This window comes from Halictus rubicundus, chromosome 4 (assembly GCF_050948215.1).
Source record: "Halictus rubicundus isolate RS-2024b chromosome 4, iyHalRubi1_principal, whole genome shotgun sequence".
NCBI lineage: Eukaryota > Metazoa > Arthropoda > Insecta > Hymenoptera > Halictidae > Halictus > Halictus rubicundus.
The window spans coordinates 12,563,452-12,588,372 of NC_135152.1; the positions used below are offsets into that span (position 1 = coordinate 12,563,452).

A 24,921-nucleotide genomic window follows, 5' to 3' on the forward strand; every position below is an offset into this window, starting at 1 on the left:
AAATTTTCTCGGTGCGCCAGGTGATTGCCGCTTGCCGCGTGGCACGTCCGAAAAGCTACGAAAATTGCCGATCCGATGGGACTGACGCAGCGAAGCGGCAGTTGCATGTCGGACGTCGTGCCGATCGTGTTGTCGCTGCTCTCCGGTTCGGTGAGTGAGTTGTTCGCTGTCCACGTTTCTCTTTACAATTTCCACACTTTCCACACAGGTTCTCAACACCGTTTCACATATCACACGAACAATATCAATATATTTGCACAAATATCGCCAATTCCCTTTCAGCCAGCAACGTTACCACGTTGCTCGGTGTCAACTGTCGTTCCACCGAGTTCGAATTAGCACAAGTGTACGTTAGTGCAAAAGGGCGGCACAATTGTGGCCGTTAAGGTTACCAGTACTACGTACGTACTGTCACGATAATCTCAACACAATTTTGGTGACTTTCATTTTCTGTGATTACTGCTTCGGGTATATACATAGTTATTCAAGTAGACACGCGTGATCAATGAAGGCTGTTGTGTAATTCAGGAAGGTGACGTTCTATGTAGTATTTTTAAAACTGGTTTTCAGGTTTCCGTAACGCAATTGTCTGATATGAATATATATTAGTTGGAACGATCTGTGGTTTTATGACTTTTAATTGGCGAGAGGTGTAATAGGAAACGTTGATTTTTTTTTATTCGTGGTATTTGTTTTGAGATATGTACATAGCTCGTTGGAGGAAGATAAAAACGGTCATGGTGCGTTTACAGATTTGTTTACGTTTACCCGTACGCAACGCGCGGAAGCACCGGACAACAGGTTAACAAGAGTCACAAGTCCGGCAACATATGTTTCATACGTTAGGCCGGTATTCTCATTATGTTTATTACAAATTGTGCATGCTCACGACCGCGTAGAATATGAAAGTATCCGAATGAAAGTCAAGTAACACACAGGAATATTATGTGCAAAAAACGCGGCCAATATACATGTTATTATATAATAACATTATATCAAATGAAATCAACGTAGAAAAATGTTTATACTGTAGCATGATGTAAGCGGTAACAGTTGAATCGTGTAGGAGTATGAACGTATTTAGTTTCCCTAATTGTACTAACCCACGTTGTGGTATTATTATGTGGTTTTCAATTCTAATACGCATCTACCGTATAGTTGCTAATGTTGTAGAATTATTTGAAAACCTACATAATCTTACATGCACAACAGTTTTGCAAGTAATATCGCTAATAACATACGCTAAACATACACGAGATATGCAATGTATTTTTGCATACGTCCTTCGAAAACATATTCAAAATAGGCAGAGTATGCAAATTAAGCAACAAACCACCGAGGTATTTTCAATTTCTATTTCCTATAAAAATATACATTGCCTTGAACATCCGCGATCTATTTATTGCTGATATTTATTCACATGTTCCATGCGCGATGCGAATTATTTTCGAACGCCATTCGATTTTCATTTCAATATTTCAAGAATGGAAGTAGGGTAATGGGACCCAATTACTGTATTAATTATATTTATTCTTCAAGCATAACGAATATTAGAAAAGAGATATATAACACATATTAATTGATCTTAATGAAAACAATTTAATATCTCGTTTTTAATATTCATTATGTTCTAAAAATAAGTGCAATTAATATAGGCATAGTAATTGGGTTCCTTACCCTACATACGCCTTTGATCGCCATTTTTCAATAATCGATCTGCCTCTGCAAATCATCCTACAACATTTCGTATCGATTTCTCTAACCTTAGATCATATTACGAACGTCGACAGTACGGACGCAGGAAATAGTACGAGTGCATTTTATAAAAATAATTGATAGTAGGTAACGGTGGTTCGGCGTCACGGGGACCGGTGCGAATGATACATTATGGTGTCTTCGAACACGTGTGTACGTATAAGATAAATCTCTTGGGTTGTACAATTTTTCTTTTACAAACATTCAGAATTGTAGGTCGCTATGAGAGCACATATTTAATATGTCTGACTTATCTTATCCATTCGTTTAATATTTGCGTTTAATATTTGCGACATATTGAATTAATATTTCTCAATTTTTCCGTGATAATCGAGATAAGCGAGACAGGTGTAATATGCATATGATAAATCACGCATTAACTGATGCGAACCAGTTTGTATTCCGAGCAGACTTTAGAGCACCGTTTTAATTAAAATACTGCTACGAGTTGGAAATGTTTTCGGTCGTTAATTGAAACTGTCATTGCGCACATTTTTATATCCCAATGACTGTAGCACATCTCCAACAAAACGAGGTAGAAAACAAGCGTGAACGATTGAGCTAAACGATTAGAGAAATGAGTTTTCCAGTCGGACATTGGACGAACGTCTCAAGCCTTTCCGCGTCTCAATCGTGAGCGGCCGTTTCCGAGCTAATTAGGTTAGGCGAACATGATATACGCAGGTTTCGACCGTGAAAATTTCCTCGACTACCGAGAAACGCTTCGGAACGTTTAAGTTCCTCGTGTGTGGATGCAAACCGTGCCTGCGACCGTTACATCCAAGCAATTTCATTTTTCCAGCCACTCGTTTCGTGAGATACACTGCTTGTAATTGAATTACATTCTTCTTTCGCGATACGTGTATCAATTAGCTCTCGTAACACGGTTCGGCCGCTTTGTGAAAAGTAAACGGGGACCGTGACCCACTGATTAAGACATCGTGGCGTGGTCAGTTCACCATTGCTCCATTGACAATCGTCGTTCGAACGAACATGATTCCTGTTGGTGACCTGCAACGCACTGCCTGGTTCGGTATTGTTGAACGCAGCGGCCATTGTGCACGCGGGGGCTTGATACAATAACACGCAACAATTGTTGTCTCTGTTCCCACGAAATGCGGGGGCTGGCTCTGATGTACAAGGTGTCTCAGAGTTTAATTACTGTGATCAAGTCATGCTCCATTGTGGTGGGCTATGTTTTTCGAACTTGAATCTCGAGGGACGAGTTCAAGTTCAAATTCAAATTTTGAACGGTTCAGTTCAAAATTCAAATTTAAATTTCAACGGTTGCGTTGACAATTGTAACGGTTAAATTCAAATTTTCAAATTCAAATTGTAAAGGTTAAATTCAAATTTTCAAATTCAAATTGTAACGGTTGAGTTAAAATTTAAATTTTAACGGTTCAGTTCAAATTCAAATCGTAACGGTTACGTTCAAATTCAAATTGTAACGGTTAAATTCAAATTTTTAAATTCAAATTGTAACGGTTAAGTTCAAATTCAAATTGTAACGATTAAATTCAAATTCAAATTGTAATGGTTAAATTCAAATTTTCAAATTCAAATTGTAACGGTTAAGTTCAAATTCTAAATCAAATTGTAGTGGTTAAGTTCAAATTAAAATTCAAATTGCAACGTTTAAGTTCAAGTTCAAATTGTAACGGTTGAGTTCAAATTTAAATTTTAACGGTTCAGTTCAAATTCAAATCGTAACGGTCACGTTCAAATTCAAATTGTAACGGTTAAATTCAAATTGTAACGGTTAAGTTCAAATTCAAATTTTTAAGTTGATTGATTTCAAGCTTTGTTTTCAGCCATCAGCATTTCAAAACTGTATTTGCACAGAATGTAGCATTGGTAGTGTTATAGTCTATTTATAGAAGATGCAACACTTGCTCTTTTCCGACGTGCTATAATTAACACTTGCTGTTACAATAATCTTTTGTATTCAATCCTTAATTTGTCTAGATGTGGGATAGATTTCGATTCAATAAGACATGGGGGGAACTAGCGTTCACATGAAGTAAAGTCGGGTGCACTGTGTAAGTAGAATAGGTGAATGATAGACGGACAGCCGCGTGGAACGTATTGCGTTATTGTTACGTCGGTTGACGATGTAAAGCGCACGAACATTTTTCTTTCGAGTTGCAACACGATTAGGAGAGTGGAACGAAGATGCATAGGTGCGGGAACGCGGACGATCCGGTCGCGGTGAATTAGCGTGTGAATCGTGTGCGCCTTCGTTCCCCGGTAAGTGTATCTTGATAGCCACCAAGAAAAAGAAGAAAATCCCCCGGTCTCTCTCTCTCTCTCTCTCTCTCTCTCTCTCTCTCTCTCTCTCTCTCTCTCTCTATCTCTCTCGGTCTCGGCGCGTGATGAAAACTCGTTCAGTTTCCTCTTGGTGTCGTGCGCTGATGCGCTTATTATTTAAAACAATTAATTTTTTTTCTTTTTCCGTCCGCATCTGTTTCCCATATCGCGTTACGAAATTCCACCTTATTTGATAACGTGGTCGTTCGCGAATCTACGTTTATCTTCGCGTATCTGCGGTAGCTAATCGAATTTTAATTTCGCGAAATTTCAACTTGAGTTCCAACGGTCAAGATCAAGATCGAAATCGAATTTCGACGATCAAATTCGAAATTCGACTTCAAATCTCGGTGGGCGCAAAGTATACTCGTGGGATTTCAATTGCATCGGTTAAATTGGAGTTAAATTGGTTTTACTGATCAGTTCGGATAATCGAGGTTCCACTCTCTCGTCGATTGAACGAGTAACTGTGATCGAAATTGGGTCGTGTTTGGTCCCATTTTAATCAGAGAAATGCCACGAATATGTTGACGGAGGTTTCATAAAAGAATATTAATTGTGCTTTGTCACAGAAACATTACTGTGTTTGGATCTGTGGAGTTTTGGTACAGATGATGATCTCCTTGCGTGAGAGCGGTTGAGACACTTGCTCGCCATCTTTGGTTCCAACGATATTCGTTACATGGCCACCAGTCCCCACCCAGAATTCATCTAATTAAGCGTAGAGAGGATCCAGACGGGTCTCGATTTACGCAGGCGCGGGAGCCGTTAATGAAGCCGGTTTCCGATCAGCTGACGAATTAATTAAACGGAACAAAACAGAGAGCGGCGTGTGTCCTTAATCGTGACACTGAGCCGAGGCTAACGATTCGCCGAGGTCCTCGATCGAACGGTGTTGTTCGCATGAGTCACCAGAGCGACGCGATTCTCTCATCTCTCTCTCTCTCTCTCTCTCTCTCTCTCTCTCTCTCTCTCTCTCTCTCTCTCGTTTTTCTCGTCTCGTACGATATCTTCTCCGGCACGCCTATACGAGTATGATCCTTCTTTCCTTGATTATGCAACGCAGCATCCAGCAGACCGTAATTATCTTAGTCGACGCGAATCGAACGAGATCGAGCCTGGATCATCAGGCCTCGATCATGATCGAGACGGTCAAGGGCCTTCCGGAGATGCAAATGAACTATAAACAGTCGGCTTTATCGACTGGATCTCCCTGGCTGGGATTCGTGTGACCATAGACTCCGAACGGATGCATAGTACTCGTCATTATTAATTCATATACTGTACGGTGCGAATCTGAGCTGTTGCGCGATGCTCAGCCACCGTGAAAGCTAAATGAGATGTTGAAGTCTCGTTCGATAACGAGCAGAGCGAGGCGCAGCTCGACGCAGGATGTAAATTTTCGGATGAAATGAAAAGATCGCGTGCCGGTTTCCTCCGCGGAGGATTGCAATTCAAATTGCAACGGTCTTCGCCGCCGCTAGAATTCCAGTTTGCGGGGTAACGAACGACTTCAAAGTCAGTTTCGCATTCCGGGATTTCAATTTTCAACGGTCACCTTTGAAATTCTAATTTCAACGGTCGAATTCGTGCCTCAGCTACCGTGTTGCGAGAATCTCATGGCGCGCGATGGTTGAAAACAGCTCCGTTATAGTTGAAGCAAAACCGTTAAGGTAGTGCGAAGGTCGTTTTCATTAATCCGGCCCCATTTTTTCAAACGCCCGCCTTCGACGATGTACTGTCACGAAAATAACACTTATTTTATGCTTTTTAAATAATTAATGAAATTTTTATTAACTTTCGATTTCTTTCCAACGTGAACCTTTCTAAAGTTTTGTTTGTACTTGCAGACCACATCGACTAGAGCGATCAGACGTACGAAATCAAAAATCGTGACGCAGGATGCAGATTTTTTCGCACAACATCGAGCAAATAGAAAAGAATTATTCTTTCTGTTCCTCGTGTCGTATGGAGGTCTCCGGTAGCCAATCAGCATGAGCATGAAAATTGAGACATTTAAGCCTTTCAAGATTTAAGGATCGAGAATTCTATAAATGTATCAGCATTTGATTGCTAATGATCGTACGAAGTAGGAAATGAAGAATTAGTATTTCTTATTTTGCGGTAGACAGCCTCACAAATTCTAATTGAAGCAACTCGAGCACCCACCTCGTTCCTCGCGTACACCTACTCGTGCGAATGTGGTCGTGCGATTAAATAGCACAGTGTGTCGCCGTACGCACAAAATCACATCCCACGATTCAATCTAATCGTCGAAAGCGGTCGATGACGAGGATCGCGCGAAGGTTGTTCCAATTAATATTAAACGGCCTGCGAAATGATGATACCACCGTACGTGATCGCACTAACGACCGAACCATGCACTTGTTGCGCCCATAATTCCAGCTGGGCTGGAGTACAACGTTCGACGAAATTATAGTATCCTCCATATTTTCTCCAAAATTCATAATTGTCCTCAAATCGACGTATTCATTCAACAAACGAGCAAACTTTTCGATTTATCTTTGTGATATGTCACTTCGTTGTTCTTGAAATGCTCCCCATCGTCGTATTTAGTTCATTAATTGATTACGCGTATTTTATTTTTATTATTTCTTAAGAAGAAATTATGGAAAATTTTGAGATTCTTGTGAGTACTTCTAAAGAAATAAAAAGAGTAAAATACAGGTAATCGATTGAAATTGATCAGCGCTATTAAAAGAGCACTTCAACAATCGCGAAATGATATATTACAGAGATAAATCGAATAACTTAATTCTCGTCGAAAATTACTGCAAAAATGATAAACTAGTGACTTATTCTAATATTATAATTTAAGTGGTCACGCAGGTTTAATATATGCAAATAATGGCAGCATGACTAACAAGAATATAGTTGCATTTATGAATGAACATATAAACCCGCCAGGAACTGACGCACTGTACTGACACGAAATATTATATTTCAAAGTTAATTTCACAAGGTCAGATGATTAGAAACGATACGCTTTCACGCACCAGTAAAAAAATATGTCCTAAGATTGGAAGAAAAAGCTATCGAAAGTATTAAAAATCTAAATCATGGAAACCACAGATTATGGTAATTAAATTGCAGATTTTATGAATTTATGACAATAAATGAGTCTGGGAAATTTAAAACAATAAAAACATAGACAAAATTTAAGAATGTCAATATATCGTCTTCAGCTTATTAAGATTGTTGGGGATGAAAAGAGATATATGGTTACTATTCAGGACAAGAATTTCGCATCGCAGTCTAGCAACATTATACAAAGAAATCAATTTGAAAATTGCGAAGTTTAGTCCACAGGAGTCCCAGATCTATTCGAGCGTTGCAGAAGGAAACGGAAGTTGTTCACGACTGACCTGGCAAATATTAATTCACGATAGAAAGTTGTCTCCGGGGAGGTGTATCGATTTCTAGTTCGAGTGGAAACGAAATTCGCGAAGGTTGCTAGATTTCGCGAAACACGCGTTTCCAGTATCGAGATTTCCCTTTCCGTCGATCTGGCTTTTTTGTCCAGGGAGACAGACGGGTCATTGGCCTTGCTTTATGGTCCGAGGTGGCAACGCTCCATTCTAATATAATCTCCATTGTAAATCCGTTGGCGGGACTCTTTCTTCTGTCTGCTTTCGCCTGGTTTCTGTTCTTCTTCTCTTTCTTCTTCTCTTTCTCGAACGTTGCACCTCGTTCCCTTCGTTCGGCCAGGTGTCTTAAGCGAATCTTTTGTAGACCGATTTCTAAAACCATTAATTAAATCGCGCGGTCTTTAGTACATATTCTTCGCGAGTCGTTCCACTCCATTAAAAACGAAGTGGGGACATTATTCTGCTGTAGGTTTTAGCTAATTACCCGCTCTCTACGTATATTTATGTACGATGCATAAAATCGTTATCTGGAGAAAAGATCTGGAACAATGGGCAAAAGATAACCGCTATTTTTGTGTTATTTTATCTTTCATCGAGATAAGCGCCGCTGTTAGAAAGCGAGAACCGGTGTTCCGAGGGGAAGAAGATCGTTTGGGATATATTTTTTAGAAAACGACGCAATTAAAATTAACACCGTTGGAGCAAGTGTCTATTGCGGGCTATAACTTTATTAATTCTAAGAGTTAGTGGATGAAATTTTCAGTGAATACAGTTTAAAGGTAGTTGCATTGAATTGTTCGACAATTTTATAGAATTAGATAAATCGGTGATACAATTATAATTCATTAACACGATTTGTTTCTCCTCAATTATTTGTTCATGAGACTTTGACCAACTTATTCGTGACATTTTTCTGATTCAAATGAGACCAAACACGACACAATTCGGATAATATTTATTTGTTTAATCCACGACTCGGTAGAACCTCGTCTATCCGAACCGGTGGCATTTGATTTCACTATTATCCGAATTCAAAAACGAGATGTATACAAGTAAAATGCGATTTATTCTGTACATTACTACAGAGTTAACTTGGCATTGTAATAACTATTCTATTCTCTGAACACTTATGTTCCACTGATTGGTTCGGATAATCGAGGTTCCACTGTACCGCGGATTATAGGAGTAAACGTCATCCAAACCGTGCCGTGTTTGGACTCGTTTTAATTAGGAAAATGTCACAAACACGTCGGTAAAATGTTACAAAAATTTGCTTGTTAACTGCCACTGGGTAAGTGTCACCGAACAGTGACCCTACACGACACAAGTGACATTTCGGCGATTCGCTCGCGGTAGAGCGCAGTAGTTTTTCAGGTGACTTGGCAACGAACGCAACGGGACGATAGTTGTTTGTGTTCGACTTTCCTTGAAACCACGTCACGTGCACTTGCACGGGCGGCTGTCGGTTGGTCAGGTTCCACAGACGAATCGTGCCTCGAACGGAATTACGAAACCGTCGTCGGCGGGAGCGTAACGTCTAATTACACAGTAGCTACGCAACGCGTGGACGTAATGCGTAATGAGCGGATTCGCGGAAGGTGAAGTAGCTGTCCCGGGTTCGTTGACCATGACGACAGATAGACGGTGCATACTTTCTCCGCGAGCCGAGTGCGATCCCCGAGAAACGTCCAACCGGTCGTAGTTAACAACTTATGGGAGGCATCAACCGACGGAACGTCGAGAAATCTCGATTCGAGACGGCACAGATGACTTGGAACTGTTCGGAGGTATTCCGATAAGACCAATCCTGTAGTGGAGCGCTTGAACATGTCCTGGATTGAGTTCTTGGACTTTTGTAGGCCTTCATCTCAGGATCCAAAAATTCTCAAGGTGTAGGAGTCCTTTGAGTCCTTGGAATCTGTGTCTTGATGATTTCTAGCAAAAAGGTCCCCGAAAAATGTATTTTTAGAACTGATAGTTGCTTGTTGTTCAGAGAGTAGTCAATTGAATTAAAAGTTAAGTCGTGTTGCACAGTTTTCGTGGCATTCCGTGGACCCTGAGCCGAGAGGAAAACGTCTAGACACAGTCTCGTCGGTTCGACGATTCGCGACGAAAAACAATGGTCAAGTGCACTTCCATCTACTTTCATATTCCAGCGCCATCGTATAGTGACGGCATGGCAGAAACGTGCCCCCCGATGATGTTCTCATTGTCGTATATGACGAATGAACATCCTTTCTGTTTCAACGTATGTTCGACGATTCCACGCTAGAATTTTGTTGGCGAGCACACGCGACCACTGAAGCGTATCTCCCCGGGTTCCCGAACGTCGGGTCTACACCTGCCACTTCCGGTTTCCTCTTCTGATTCATTCATTTCGTCTCATACGAGCTATTTTTTTATGCCGCACGCAGAAGCGGCGTTGGAGAATTTTGATTACGGCGTCGTGTACATGTCCGCGTTCGATTTTGTTAGCAATGCTCTTCGTATTTTGGTTTCCATAATTTGACTCTTCGCTCAAAATTAATTTTGAACGATCGAATTCAGGTTTCCATCAGCAAGTTCAAATCTAAATTCCCGTTCCACTCTCAGCAGTCCAGTTTCAATCCAAATTCAACGTTCAATCATTATATTTAAATCTTGATTCAGATTCAACTATCAGCGACTCAATTTAAGTCTAAATTCAACGTTCAATTATTATATTTAAATCTTGATTCAGATTCAACTCTCAGCAACTCAATTTAAATCCTAATTCAACTCTCAAATTCAACTCACAAATTCAAATTTAGGTACATTTAAATTCAACTTTCAGCAGTCCAATTTAAATCCAAAAACTGTCAATCAATACATTTAAATCTAAATTCCGATACAACTCTCAGCGACTCAATTTAAATCCAAATTCAACTCACAAATTCAAATTTAGGTACATTTAAATTCAACTTTCAGCAGTCCAATTTAAATCCAAAACCTGTCAATTAATACATTTAAATCTAAATTCCGTTACAACTCTCAGCAACTCAATTTAAATCCTAATTCAACCTACAGCGATCCAATTCAAGTCCAGATTCAACATTCAGCACTTCAGTGAAAATTCAAATTTAAATTCAAGTTCAGCTTTCGAATTCAGATCTAGGTGCACTTAAATCCGATTTCCGGCAGTCCAATTTAAATCCAAATTTAGATTTCGATCATTAGATTTCAATCTAAATTCAAATTCAACTCCCAGCAGTCCAATTTAAATCCAAATTCAGCTTTCGACGAACCAACTCAGAGTCAATTTCCACCGAACCAATGCAATTTCGAACTCAACCGGACGCATCAAACTACTAATGTTCACCTAACGATTAATCACAAACCCTCAAATGAGTCATACAACTTAATAAATCTTGTAATCCTAGTCTGTCAGAGATAAGTACATGTTGCGGGTTCTTTTATTACACTTACAGTTCGTAGTATTTGTACAATAACCGCTCGAATTCTTAATTACAACGTCTCCGAGATACGATATCAAAGAAGGTATCTTGCGTGCAGTAAGCAATAGGTTTATAATTGCGGAATTTTATCGTGTTTCTCAAGGTCTTTCGATTCGGTATCACCGTATGTAAAGAGAGGAAAGGCGGTGGCCAAAAGCGTAGAGCCGCGACAGCTGCATGTTACCGTTTTCAAGAGGGAGCAAGGTGAACGAACCGTCGCGGATTTCCCACTTCTTTGCTCAATCACTATTCCCGATATATACATATATTATATCCACCTGAATCGGGTTAACGGGATCCCGATATCAGCTGCACCGCGCATGACCCGCGACAACTTTCTTGCGAGTAACGGTGATTGGTCTTCATTAGTACTCGGGGCACGAACTTTCCCAGAAGGATTTTTATTTATTGCACCGTTCGTTCATTATGCAATATTTTTCCAATATATATGATCTTATAACCTAGCCTAATACATGATATTATAAACTTTATTACAATAGAAAACATTAACATTATGCTATACTATTTAGGTCATCGTCATTCTTCTTGTTCGGTTGCTCTTCCTACCACTTTGACGTGCTGGGAAATTTCTTAGGCATTTGTCTCTTTTCTTAATAATGTTATTGGATTGGAAACATTATGTCAGTACCTATAAATTTCTGTTCTGCATTTGACATACCCGTTTTTGTCATAAATGCATAAATTCCGCAGTCTACTCATCGCGCATTCTCCCTTGCAATATCCCAAAATGACACGGTACATGATTTTATTACTCTGTCGTCGGTAACTTTCTAAATGAAAATACACTCTGTCCCGACCACTCTGAAGCACACATAGTTGTGACTCATGGAAAAATGCAGATAACTCTGTTTAAATAAAAGCCGTTTCTAATCAACGATTCTACAATTTATGGCTGACAGAATTACCTCGGAATGATAGAATGGATCCTGTGCTTTGTTGATGAATGAAAGGAAGACATTGGAGACGACCGAACAAATCCGTACATAATACTTGATCGTTTATGTTGGAACGATAAAAATTAAAACTGAATACGCTAGTCATTGCAACAGCAGCCTCGGGTTAAAATGATCCAGCATTAACAACGTCTTCGTGCGATCCTCGATGAAACTGCCGGTGCTTTTTCCGAGTTTTCAAGCGACTTATCTTCGGGATAGATCGTTGATCCCGCGAGCGGATAAGACATCCATCTTTCGCGGATGTCTGCGTATAGAGAGGCCACGTCGTTGCACTCGCGGTTCCTGTTTCAAGGATCGATGCAAGGATCTACGGCCGCCTGGTACCGTTACGATACTCCTAACGGGATGCTGGGAATGCGGCGACAGAGGGGAACTAGCCTAAACGGCTCCTTTCTCGCGCTTTCTAGATCAGTCGTGCGAACGATCGAATGATATTCGCGACAAATCCTCGTACGAAGCGATAATCTCGCGATCCCGGACTCTCTTCCGTAGCACCATAGATCGCTGACTTTTTCTACACGAGCTCGATCGGTTGGTTGGTTCCGGGAGGATCGCCGAGTGAACTTCGGTAACCCGGAAATTCGGATTTTTAGAGGCTTCGTGAAAGCTATAACTGAGCGAGCGAGGGGTGAAATCGCCCTTGAACCAGATTAGGCTAACGATGAACTATTGAATAATGAACTGACACATTGGTTAGAGTGAATGTTTTGCAACGAGCTCTGTCTTGTAAAAATCCAGGAAAAATCTGGTATACTTCGATCGCCGAATTCCACCTACATACGAAAACTTATGCTACTTTTCGGGATGAGTATTTCCATGTGTTAAAGTTCGAGAAAGTTTGCGAACACATTTCGCAAAGGTGTATGGCGCACGGGAACTCGTAAAAGTGGTATGTTCTTCAATCGGAGTCACCTTTAACCTCCGTACGCTATGCCGGTGTCATTCGTGACCCGTCGTGGAGACGACGCTTTTTATTTCGAAATAAGAAAATCGCTGTCCGCTCTTTCTTCTTGTTCGTCCGAAATACGACGAAATCCGGTCCCGAGCCATCGCCTTATATCGGAAGAAAACTGTGGTGAATGGATTACCTGGTTTGGGTCAGGAACGACTCCGGCATAGGCCTAGAACTCGCAGTGGTCGGTGGGTGTTAAATTACGATTTTTTTTTTTTCTCTATAGTACGACTCGTAGTCAATGTATACAAATTAGAAAGAACAAAAGAGCTCTTCGGAGGAAAAATGTTCGAGATACTCCGCCGATCCGATAAAATTGCAAAACTGTTTCGCAACAGGTCTATGAATATTTCAACGTGCGACAACGTAACGTTGCAAAACATTGGTGGAAGACACGCGATTCGACGAGTACCGTTAAACATACCTGTATATCGGAAAGCGTCAGTGAGAGAGGTTCAATGACAGGAATACGGTACTCCGTGCAAGAACGTGTCACGATGCTGACGGCGCGCGAACGCTATACTTTTCATTTCGTCCGAAAACTCGTCCAAACGGTTCTCTTGAAAAGAAAATAAACGTGACGACGATAACGCACGTCCAGACTGGCAGTTTGAAATTACCGAGTCGCACGCGACACGGGAAATAAAATTGCAAATCAAATCAAATAAAATAAAAATGCCAAAGGGTTGAAAGTCCTCGAAGCTCGTCCGCAGACTACGAGAGACAAGGGGTTAAGATCACGAACGAGAAAGGCATTGTTACGGATTGGTAAACAATTCCGACGTCACTGTTCTTATCTAGATCGTGATAACGGCCGCGCAGTGAGTCGGTACAAATCCTGAGATTTCGAGCAGTGCGTTTCTCGGAGCCTACGCTCGTTGCTGTCTGAGAAATTAACGATCTCTGCGGTCGCCTGGAAAGTCTGACGCAAAACTTTCGTTCTGCGAGGTGTGATCGGGACCGTATTGGTGCGAAGTCGGGTAACATTTAACAACGTTTTCTTGTTTGTTGTGCGCCAAGCGTCGGTGTCGCGTCCTTCGAAACACAGACCGAACCCCGTTCCACGGTCGCTGTTAAATCCTCGACGAACGGCTTTCACGGCGGCACTTGTGCTGCTTCTTCTATCAATAACGCGGCGCAACCTGATCGCGACGTCTAATCTCGAGCTAGACAGAAGCGACTGAACCGTTTTCCTTCCTCTTTGTTCGCCACACTTCGCTGTACACCTCCTGTCCATTTAATTATACCATTAGATTCGGGATCTTGATCTTGATTAATTCCTAGAAGTTGAAACCAAACGGAAAAATTTAATGTTCAAAATAATATTGGACGATTGCAAACGTTTCTGTATGCCAGAGACTCCAAAAGACGGAAAACCACGCAGTCTCGGAGAGAATGGACAATGGTAGAAAATGGCGACGACCATGGAAAATTGAATGAGAATTTATTTCTGACTTCGAAATCGGGCACGAATACTTGCAATTTAGTCCAATCTTATACGAACGTCTAATTTGTTTTAATCTTACAGTCGCCTCGAATTTTACTAACTCAATTCCGTGTCATAAATCCGCAGTCTATTTATCATATTTACACTGCCTGTTTCACGACTACACGAGCGGTTCCTGTGGTTTTCTCTTTTAGCAACGAAACTACCGACTTTATGCACTCGCGATAAGAATCTGCAGGTGAAATAGAGAACCGTAGAAGCGTCAAAAGAAGAAATGAATTTTGATGTAGCTTTCGTTTCTTGAAAGCGATGTTGGACGTTTTTACTTACATTTTACGAAGACAATTTATTAAGTGATTTCACAAAGGCAGTGTACAAAGGCATTTTATGGAAGTACACGGTCCTCTTGTTGCTGAAAAAATCGAATTACAATTCTTTCAGACAGAGATTAAACAAAAACGCATTCCACGCCATTCATTTTCGTCATAAATGCACAAAATTCACAGTCCATTACCGTCACAAGGGAAAACAAAAGATCAGCCGTGTTTCGAAAAGCTTCTCAGGGAATGAGGGACGTTGAAGCCAAATTGCAAGGAAAAGCACCGTGGAAAATGGTGTTTAAAAACGATATCCCGTGTGTCGTTAGCGATTCCGCTCCATTCACGAGGAGCATGATTAACATTTTACGTTAACGCATCGCGTGCTCGCAATTACGCTGATCCCGCGCGTAGAACAATTGTGCAATCTATTATGCCGAAAACTAGAGCCTCTTGGAACTGTAACCGACATATCTGACTTTCTCCGAAAGTGGAAGATGGTTTCCGGTGAAAGGAACGATCTTCTCGTTTCAATCTCGTTACAAATTCAAAGCGAAATTCCTCGGAAAACTGGAGCCCGTGACGCGTGGGAGGATTTGCTTGTACATCTTGCAACGGGGAGAACTTTCCCGAAGCTTTTCTTCGAGGCTCTAATCTTGGACAAACTGCTATTAGCCATAACGAGCCTTGTATTAGCGACAACGTTTTTATTGACGCGGAAATACAACAATTTTTCGATAGAAATGAACGCAAATGACGACATATAATATTTCTAAAAATATTCTGATTTTTTAAAACTATTTTTGAAATTTTATTATGCGACCAAATTCCACATTCGAAAACCCCTGTGACTTCAAGTCTTTTGAAGATCTAACAGTTTCAGATCTAACTTTGACAGTTGTTTTCACGAAAACGATTTTGTTGGCGTTTTTTAGACGGCACAGGAAAATTTGACACAGAAAAAATGTGTCGAGTATTTTTCTGAGAACTGTTTTTCACGTACACCTTGTATAAATCGGCTCGTGTAAATTTTTAAAGTTAATTTCAGTAGATGTCTCATGAGAGGAATAGCAGTTTATCAAAATCGTTTTGTTTGTCATTGCGTTGGACGAACAGCTTCGTTATTTATTTTCCTGGCTTGTATGGTTGCAGAGCATTGACCAACATGGAGAACCAGCAGGTGTGGGTGCGAGACCCACAGGAGGGTTTCATAATCGGCAAGTTCGTGGACATGGTCGATGGAGATGCATTGATCATGCCGCTCGACCCGAAGTATCCACAGCGCACTTGTCCATTGGATGAGGTTTACCCTGCTGGGGAGTACACCAAAGACGTGGAAGACAATTGTAATTGAAATTCACTTAACAATCCACTCTCACCCTTTCTCAACCCTCCGTGCTTTAATTAATACATTGACTGTCACACTGGTGCCCATAAAAGACAAAGTTCACTATAATAATTGCTCTTGTAACCTTTTCACACTGCTTAGATTTTAACAAAATTTAGTTCATTTAATAGAGCATAATAAAATTTAATTTTCATGCTTGTTAAGATGTTTATGCATATGAAGCTGATGCAATTTGCTCATACAGCACTTAAATGTTTACTAAGTTATTAAATATAAACAAATTTAATACTGCACAAAATAATTTGAATAATGGTGTAGCAATTATCAATGGCCCCAGAGTCGCCACTCGAGCGCCAAGGATTAATACTTAAAATGCATGGAGAGTCCCTATGTAATCATTTTAGTTCACTTCCTACAAGTTACCTGTACCAATTACTGCCCCACAGAATGCCCAGGATTAATAAGTTCATAATCGTTCATCTAGTTCCCATTAATAACTAATTGAATTGCAGATACCCTTATTCCATTGCAATACTTCTTATCGTCCAATCAAGTCTTTAATTAAATAGTACATCGAACTACTTGGGATTATTTTTATCGATCGTACGCACCAGATACCATCGGCGACAAGAATTGTTAATTAACCGACATCTAGATAATCGTGAAAGACATTTCGCGTTAACAGTACTAGCCAAGATTTATCGTTATTGCCATTGTGAACAAAGGATCTCGGTGTGATCCTCCGCTCGAGGATCTGTTTTGAGACTCCACTTTCACCTATTTGCTCTGATTTTACTGTTCCCAGGTGCTCTGATGTACCTGAACGAGGCCACGCTGCTGAACAATATACGGACACGTTACTTCAAGGACAGGATATACGTAAGTGATATAATATTGTTCGGGTTTTTGTTCAAGGGTCGACGATCATGCGAATTGACTTGTGATTTGCTTTGCAGACCTATGTCGCCAATATCCTGATCGCGGTGAACCCTTACTGCGAAGTGAAAGATCTCTACTCGCCGAAAACTATCAAGTCTTATCAGGGGAAGTCCTTGGGAGAAACACCGCCGCATGTTTTTGCTATTGGTGTGTAATCGGTTGTTTAATTTCGTCGTATTCTTCAATCCGAGTGATATGTTATTTAGTAGCGTTTAACATCAAGTTAGAGAAGAAATTGAAATTGATGTTGTCTAGGAGCTATAAAATTAGATACGATGTTGACAGAGTCCTCGATGATTGCGTTCTATCAAAAGAGAGGATAAAAATTGTTTCCTAGTTATAATACCGGAATAAATGATTGCACGACGTTTCTAATGGTTTGTTGTTGCTTTTTAGCTGACAAAGCGTTCAGAGACATGAAAGTGCTAAAACAGTCACAGAGCATCATCGTTTCTGGCGAGTCTGGAGCTGGCAAAACTGAATCCACGAAATATCTTCTTCGGTACCTGTGTGATCTGTGGGGATCGACGGCTGGACCGATCGAACAGAAGATTTTAGATGGTAAATTTTATTGAATCCTTGCACCTTGTTAGTCGTAGCAGAGCATTGGCCATAACCATTTTATTTTCGTAATTTAGCAAATCCTGTGCTGGAAGCGTTTGGCAACGCAAAGACCAAGAGGAACAACAACAGTTCCCGGTTCGGCAAGTTCATGGAGGTGCATTTCGACTCGAAATGCCAGGTCGTCGGTGGTTACATATCTCACTATCTTCTCGAGAAGTCCAGAGTCTGTCTCCAAAGTCCTGACGAGAGAAACTACCATGTTTTCTACATGATGTGCGCCGGAGCGCCGCCAGAGCTTCGTGCAAAACTTGGGATCACGAAGCCGGATGATTTTCATTATCTGAGGAACGGATGCACGCAATATTTCTGCAACGAGGAGTCGGAGAAAAAATTGAACGACGTCCAGAAGAGTCGCGATCAAGTGACTAAAGGTAGCTTGCACGATCCAATCTTGGACGATGTCGAGGGATTCAACGCCATCGATCAGGTAAACAATTTGTGGAATTGATCTTCTGTAATTGCTGAATTTCTTTGGCTTCTTTCTCCAGCAATTTTAATCGATATTTTAATATTAACATATTTTTTGGAACTCTGTTAGCCTATTTTTCCGAATTGTTTATAATAACACTGATATTCTGTTCTTTTTGCCTGTTGGATAATTTTGTACAACGCAGGAAAGAGCAACGGTAATGCCCCTGTTTTTTAGAACATTGTAAATTTTTCATCTCGTATACTGATTTTTTAAAATTTTGTTTTGTATTCTCTCATGGACCCAAAAACGTTTCATTTTGTTGATTGTCGATGAACTAACCTCGTGTGTCTTTTGAATACAAATTTTCCCGAAGGCGTTAACGCGACTGGGCTTAACCGAGGTGGAGAGAATGGAAATTTATACAATGGTGGCCGCAGTACTTCATCTCGGGAACGTCATGTTCGAAGACAACCCCGAGGACACGAAGGGTGGGTCAAGGATTTGCACCAGCTCCGAGAAGGCAGTGTTTATGACTGCCAAGTTGTTGGGCGTTGATCCTGAAGAGCTCAGGCAAGCCTTGGTCTCGAAAGTCATGCAGACTAGCCGTGGTGGGATCAAGGGGACTGTCATCATGTAAGTTCTCGAACTCGAAGAAACACAACGAAGATAATAATCGCTGATTTTTATGTACAACTTCTACAGGGTACCGCTAAAGGTTTACGAGGCCAACAATGCCAGGGACGCTCTGGCCAAGGCCATCTACAGCAAACTGTTCGACCATATCGTCGGCCGTATCAATAAAAGCATTCCCTTCAAGGCATCGAGCTATTATATTGGTGTTTTGGATATTGCTGGATTCGGTAATTAATGTAATTTATACACAAGTTCAGATGAATAGCTGAAATACCAAACTGAAAAACATTGACAGAGTTGAAGAGTATTATTACATTCTCTTCTATTTATTCAAATTATTGAAAGAAGAAATATATGTTTATTTAACTTCTATTTCTTACAATTGATTCAGACAATTTTCATTTTTCATAAAAATCCGCAGTCTACTTGTTATACTATTTAATTTCTGGAGACAGTAATTGTTATTATTATTCTTTACAGAGTACTTCAAGGTGAACAGTTTCGAGCAGTTTTGCATAAATTATTGCAATGAGAAGTTACAGCAGTTCTTCAACGAAAGGATCTTGAAGTACGAGCAGGACCTTTATGCGAGAGAGTCCCTTAACGTACCCAAGATATCTTACGTCGACAATCAAGACTGTATAGGTATAAGCTTTGTATGATATAATAATTTTTAAGGAGAGTTTGGTGGTTTATTCGAATTCGCGAAAAAATATTTGGCATTCCATTTAAAAGACTGAAGATGACCTTCATATATTGATAAAAAAGCAAAATAACAAACAACAAATTACAGCATCGGTCTCCTTGAAAACCATGCAACATTTGTTTGAAATTTGTTTTCGTACAATAAATTAATAACTTAGGAGTTATTTGAAGTCGTCTTGTTACGAGACTCACCCTGTATATCCTGAGAAATAAATTTGTTGAATAATTCCTTACTTATGCATCTAGTGTTAATGACACAGGAAGAAAGTTAAAATACAGTTCGCTATTTCAGATTTAATCGAGTCGAAAAACATGGGAGTATTCAGTCTGCTCGATGAAGAATCAAAACTCCCCACCCACAGCTTCGCACACTTCACCAGCGAGGTACACCGCGTGTGGAACGGCCACTTCAGAATAACCTTGCCACGGACGTCCCGTTTAAAAGCTCACAGAGAGCTACGCGACGATGAAGGATTCGTGATTCGTCATTATGCCGGCGGAGTGTGCTATCAAACGGTATGCCACGTGCTATTTATAGCGTCTGACGTTACACAAGTTGTTTCCATATAAAATACAATTTCAAATATTTTTGTCTCCAGAATCAGTTCATTGAGAAGAACAACGACGCGTTGCACGCTTCCTTGGAAGCTCTGATTCAGGAGAGCAACAACAAGTTCCTCCGGACCCAGTTCGCCAACAACTCCAGTCAGAAAGGGAAGCTCACGTTCATCAGCGTCGGCAGTAAATTTAAAACCCAGTTGGGAGAGCTTATGGACAAGTTGAAGAGCAACGTAAGTTATTATTATGAAGTAATATACGTCAGTTTCGTTCAAAGCTCGCTAGTTCTAATGTCAATAATATATACTCGAAGAATTGAACAATTATTTACTCATGGATGCATCTTTACGATCTCAATAGTCGTAAAAATATAAAGACTGTAAATCGACTGTCAATGACAACATTGATGATATTTCAGGGTACAAATTTCATTCGTTGCATCAAGCCCAACAACGACATGGTGGCCCATCATTTCGACGGGAACAGCATCTTAGGTCAGCTCCGTTGCTCCGGCATGACTTCAGTGTTGGAGCTGATGGAGCATGGTTATCCTAGCAGAGTTCCGTTCCAGGAGCTCTACAACATGTACAAATCCTACCTTCCGCCAGAGTTGGCCAAGCTGGATCCTAGGTTCTTCTGCGAGGCCTTGCTTCACAGTTTAAAGTTAAACAAAAAGGACTTCAAGTTCGGCATCACTAGAGTGTTCTTCAAGCCGGGAAAATTCGCGGAGTTCGACAAAATCATGAAATCGGATCCGGAGAACTTGCGAAAACTGGTGGCGAACGTGAAGAAGTGGTTGCTGAAGTCTCGATGGAACAAGATGCAGTTCTGCGCCCTGTCTGTAATCAAACTAAAGAACAAGATCATTTACCGAAGATACCATCTGATCATCTTGCAGAAGACCGCGAGGATGTACATAGCTAAAAAGCAGCATCGACCTCGTATAAAGGGTATCATGAAAATCAAGAATTTGAGAACGCAGTTTGCCGGCATGGAGGAGACGTCGAAGCAACTGAAGAACCGTGAGAAGTCCATGAACGATTTGAAGAGACTCCACGATGACTTGGATGCCGCGATTAAGAGGATCAAGGACAACGAGAGGATCAAACCGGCAGAGATCGATTCACTTTACACGAGCCTGGTTAATCAGGTGAACAGACAAATGGCGTCGTTGCAGGACATGGTGAAGCAGCAGAAGATCGCTGAGGAGCAGGCGAAGTTGAAGAAGATCCAGCAGGAGTTGGAGCTTGAGAAACAGAAGAAAGAAGAGGAGGAACGAAAGAAGAGAGAGGAGGACGATAATAGAAGAAAGAAGCACGACATCGAAGCGAGAAGAAAGGCGGAGGAGGAGCAGAAGAGGAGACAAGAAAAAGAAGACCAGAAAGCTGCTGCTGTTCTTCAAGTGCGTATCTTATTCTTTCTGAAAATTCACAGTTATCATTACGACGCAATTTGTCGCGAAATATTTCGTCCGCCATACATATATATTAACCGGATAATAAAATTTACTCTGTTCTAGGCACAACTGGAGAAAGAAGCGATGGAAGAGAACAAATTCCGTGAATTGCTCGAACAAGAAAGAAGAGATCACGAGTTGGCGGTTAGGCTAGCTCAGGAATCGAATGGACAAGTCGAAGAGTCGCCCATCCCTGTACGAAGGTATTGTATCAGTTTTGCATTTGAAGTTGATCGTGTCTTCGAGACCGGTAGAAAAATGGTGCAACGAAAAAGTAAAGCGAATTGTATTTTTGTGAAAAGAAAGTCGGTCAGTGTTTAACCAGAGTAACGAATTTTCGAACAACCAATAAGACCTTATTTTCTTAAATATGTATAGCGGTTCCGATGTACGAGTACCGTCGACAAACAACAAACTAGCAAGGTATCGTAAATACTCGTTTAGGCTACTGCACGTACGACTAACACCAGTATGAACAATCTTCTGCGATATGTCACTAACTCACTAACACGGGTTTTCCTCATACTAAAACGCTCTAGGCATTTATTTATTCGCATGATTTATATACTCTACATGTGCAAGCGACATACTATACGTCCACATACACGATGAGTCGCCAAAAAAAAAAAAAAAAAGGAAACAGATATATATTCATATAAATTAAACACTTTCACAATGATTATACAAGAAAATAGGCATCGCTTTGCAGTTGTAAAAATGTTCTGTTTTTCATGGCGCATCGGGTGTGTCTGATATTTTTATAAAAGTGTTCTCAATCAATAGAGGATAAGCAACCTATTCAATTCTACATATCAGAATCAGATGTCAGATTGTTTAATGATATCTCGTGATAAATGTATTCATTTATGTAAATTGATATCCTAGTAGTATTAATTTCTTTTCACAATAGATCCGAGCAAGTGCGCAACAACCAGGCAGCTATGGCTAACAAAAAATATGATTTATCTAAGTGGAAGTACTCTGAATTGCGGGATGCTATAAACACGTCTTGCGATATCGAGTTACTCGAGGTAAATGTTGTCTGGTGTTATCAGGCAATGAATGAGTTGATTGCTTGTCTAAACAGCTTAACTATTTATATTTGCTTTGGTTTTTTCAGGCTTGTCGCCATGAGTTCCATCGAAGGCTGAAGGTGTACCACGCATGGAAGGCGCGGAACCGTAGACGAACCACCATGGATGAAAACGAGCGGGCTCCGAAGTCGATCATGGAGGCTGGTAAGCACGACTTCTCTCTGAAGTGTGGATTTACTACGGATTTTATGCGTTTATACGAAAAATGGATAACTGAATTTTCAAACGTCATCATCTACTTACTAGAGGCAGCACATACATTACTATCGTCACTGCTAATGACCCATTTTTGTTTCAGCTGCTAAAACACCTAGGACTCCAATAAAGCAGTCAATAGTCGAGTCCTCGCAGCGGTATTTCAGAATTCCTTTCGTGAGACCGTCAGCAGTTACACAGCCAGAACATAATCCTTCTACTATCGTTACAAAAGGGTGGTGGTATGCGCATTTTGATGGCCAGTATGTGGCCAGACAGATGGAACTACATCCTGACAAAGCACCAATCCTACTGGTAGCAGGTAATTCATGGAAGAACCATTTTGTATACAGTATTATAGGTCATCTAGTTCTCTAGTTATAATGGTACACGAATAAATATTCATGACATCATCATTATCATTCTTAGTCCTAAAGTCCTTGCATTTGCCCCTACTGCACGGGAATTTGAATAGACTTTGAACCACGCAATATGGATTAAAATAGAATAAAATAAATAGAATATTTAAAATTAAATATTAAAATAGAATAAAGTAAATTAGGATAAGAAGTGTGAAAGGATGAGTGTTTGCGTAGGAGGGATGAAGAAAAGAGCATGGTTAAGAAATAGAATTATAAGTCAAGTCAATTTGCAGACCGCGAGGCCGAGATTAAATGAACATGGAACCTGAATCTGAATTTTTGCAGGTATCGACGACATGCAGATGTGTGAACTGAGCCTGGACGAGACAGGGCTAACCAGGAAACGTGGGGCAGAGGTGTTGGAGCACGAGTTCAACCGCGAGTGGGAGAAATACGGGGGGAAGCCGTACGTTCCCCCTTGTGACCGTAGGAAATGAGGTCTCCTAGAGAATCTTAATATATACTGCTAAGACCCCGCGAACTTTTGTATTTATCGGCGTGGATTCGCTTCGAAGGTAAACCCACAGCACAGTGCCTTAACGATAATTGGTGCCTTTCGCGGTCAAGAGCACGTCCCCTAGAATCTAGAACATACAACGGTATTCTGATGATTGTTTGCTCATGGCAGAGCTAATAGGCAGCTGGATCCGCGACGAATCTGCGAATCGACTTCGCATGTACCCGGTCCGTTGTAAAGTAACACAGTATTTCGTCGTCGAGTCCCCGGCACGATAAATTTTCGTATTCGGTGGAGGTGTGCGAGAAACCGAAAATGTCGGATCGGGATAGGCCGAGAGTTTTATTCGGGATTCTCGAATATGTCGGGTTCTCGAAAATTTTCGGGTTCTCGCACACCTCTAGTCCTCAGTATTCGAGTGATCAGTATACCGTAAAATTGAAGCGTAGAATTTTCTAATCGCTCGATGCAGCGTAGAGGAAGCGAAAAGGATCTCAACGAATTGGATTCCTTTATCTGGGACACGGTGTAATCGCTGGACGTCCATCTTGATGTTAACTTGTAATATCAAAATCGATGGAACGCCGATGGCATCTCTTTATGCCATCACTGTGGAATGACAAGAACACGATGGTTCCTCACGTTCAACACGGAACTTCATTGAGAAACACTATTTTGATTTATTTAGCGGAGATCGTTCTATTATAGCGAATAGACTGTGATTCTTACGCATTTATGACTACTATAGCGCACGAAATTTTTCGAAATTTATTGATAAAAATTTGATGAAGACTGGTTTGAGGTTTTTAAATTTTAGGAGAGCAATCGTTGTTTAGTTGGAGTGTTTTTAAATCATCTATACTTGCGTGAAGATCTGCAGTCTATATATAAAGCATACTATTGCACATTTAATTCGAATCGTAGGTACGCTGTGGCAGGCATTGATGATGTCGCGACGAATAAAGTGTGTGTGTATCACTTGTTCGATTATGAATAAATAGTAATCATCACATCGCTTTCTCATTAGCGGGATGCTCTTCATAGACCCTGGTCAAGTATTCTTCTAGATGTAATTACTTTATCGTTAAATAGGAATCGCCAATAAAAATTGGCGATATAAAAACTCGTCTATCAAATGGGCAGATTGAAACGTTCGAATTGAATTAAATATTTTTAACCATCCGGATTTGTTTCTCATTCTGAACATCAAAAACATTTTTTTAAATTCTCAGAACCATAATGTGCCCTTATTACAGGAAAAGGGATCCGAAAGGTCTTGATAAAAATAATGTTCGAATAGTTAAAAGTATTTGCTACAACTCGAGTTTTCATAGTTTGTTTACTTTTATTTCTAGTTTGCCTGGAGTGTATGCGGTTGTGTGTGTGTGAGATTGAGTGGTCAAGAATACAATTGTGCGATAAAATGACATGACCCTTTCGAAGATCACCATCCAATGT

The 24,921-nt window shown here is 40.6% G+C and overlaps 1 protein-coding gene across 2 annotated transcripts; it reads left to right on the forward strand.

The window, feature by feature from the left end:
• Jar (Myosin heavy chain 95F jaguar) lies at positions 1-24,441 on the forward strand. Of its 2 annotated transcripts, XM_076786725.1 has the most exons (18): positions 1-150; positions 15,773-15,966; positions 16,774-16,847; positions 16,925-17,054; positions 17,304-17,468; positions 17,546-17,958; positions 18,317-18,576; positions 18,646-18,803; positions 19,057-19,221; positions 19,574-19,797; positions 19,881-20,072; positions 20,258-21,241; positions 21,359-21,498; positions 21,674-21,718; positions 22,206-22,326; positions 22,416-22,533; positions 22,688-22,906; positions 23,292-24,441. In XM_076786725.1, the coding sequence occupies exons 2-18, from the start codon at positions 15,786-15,788 to the stop codon at positions 23,441-23,443; spliced, it is 3,741 nt and encodes a 1,246-aa protein (XP_076642840.1). In that variant the 5' UTR covers positions 1-150; positions 15,773-15,785; the 3' UTR covers positions 23,444-24,441. The 2 variants fall into 2 exon arrangements, with proteins under 2 accessions (XP_076642840.1, XP_076642841.1); XM_076786726.1 differs by lacking the exon at positions 21,674-21,718.
• Positions 24,442-24,921: the final 480 nt, after the last annotated feature.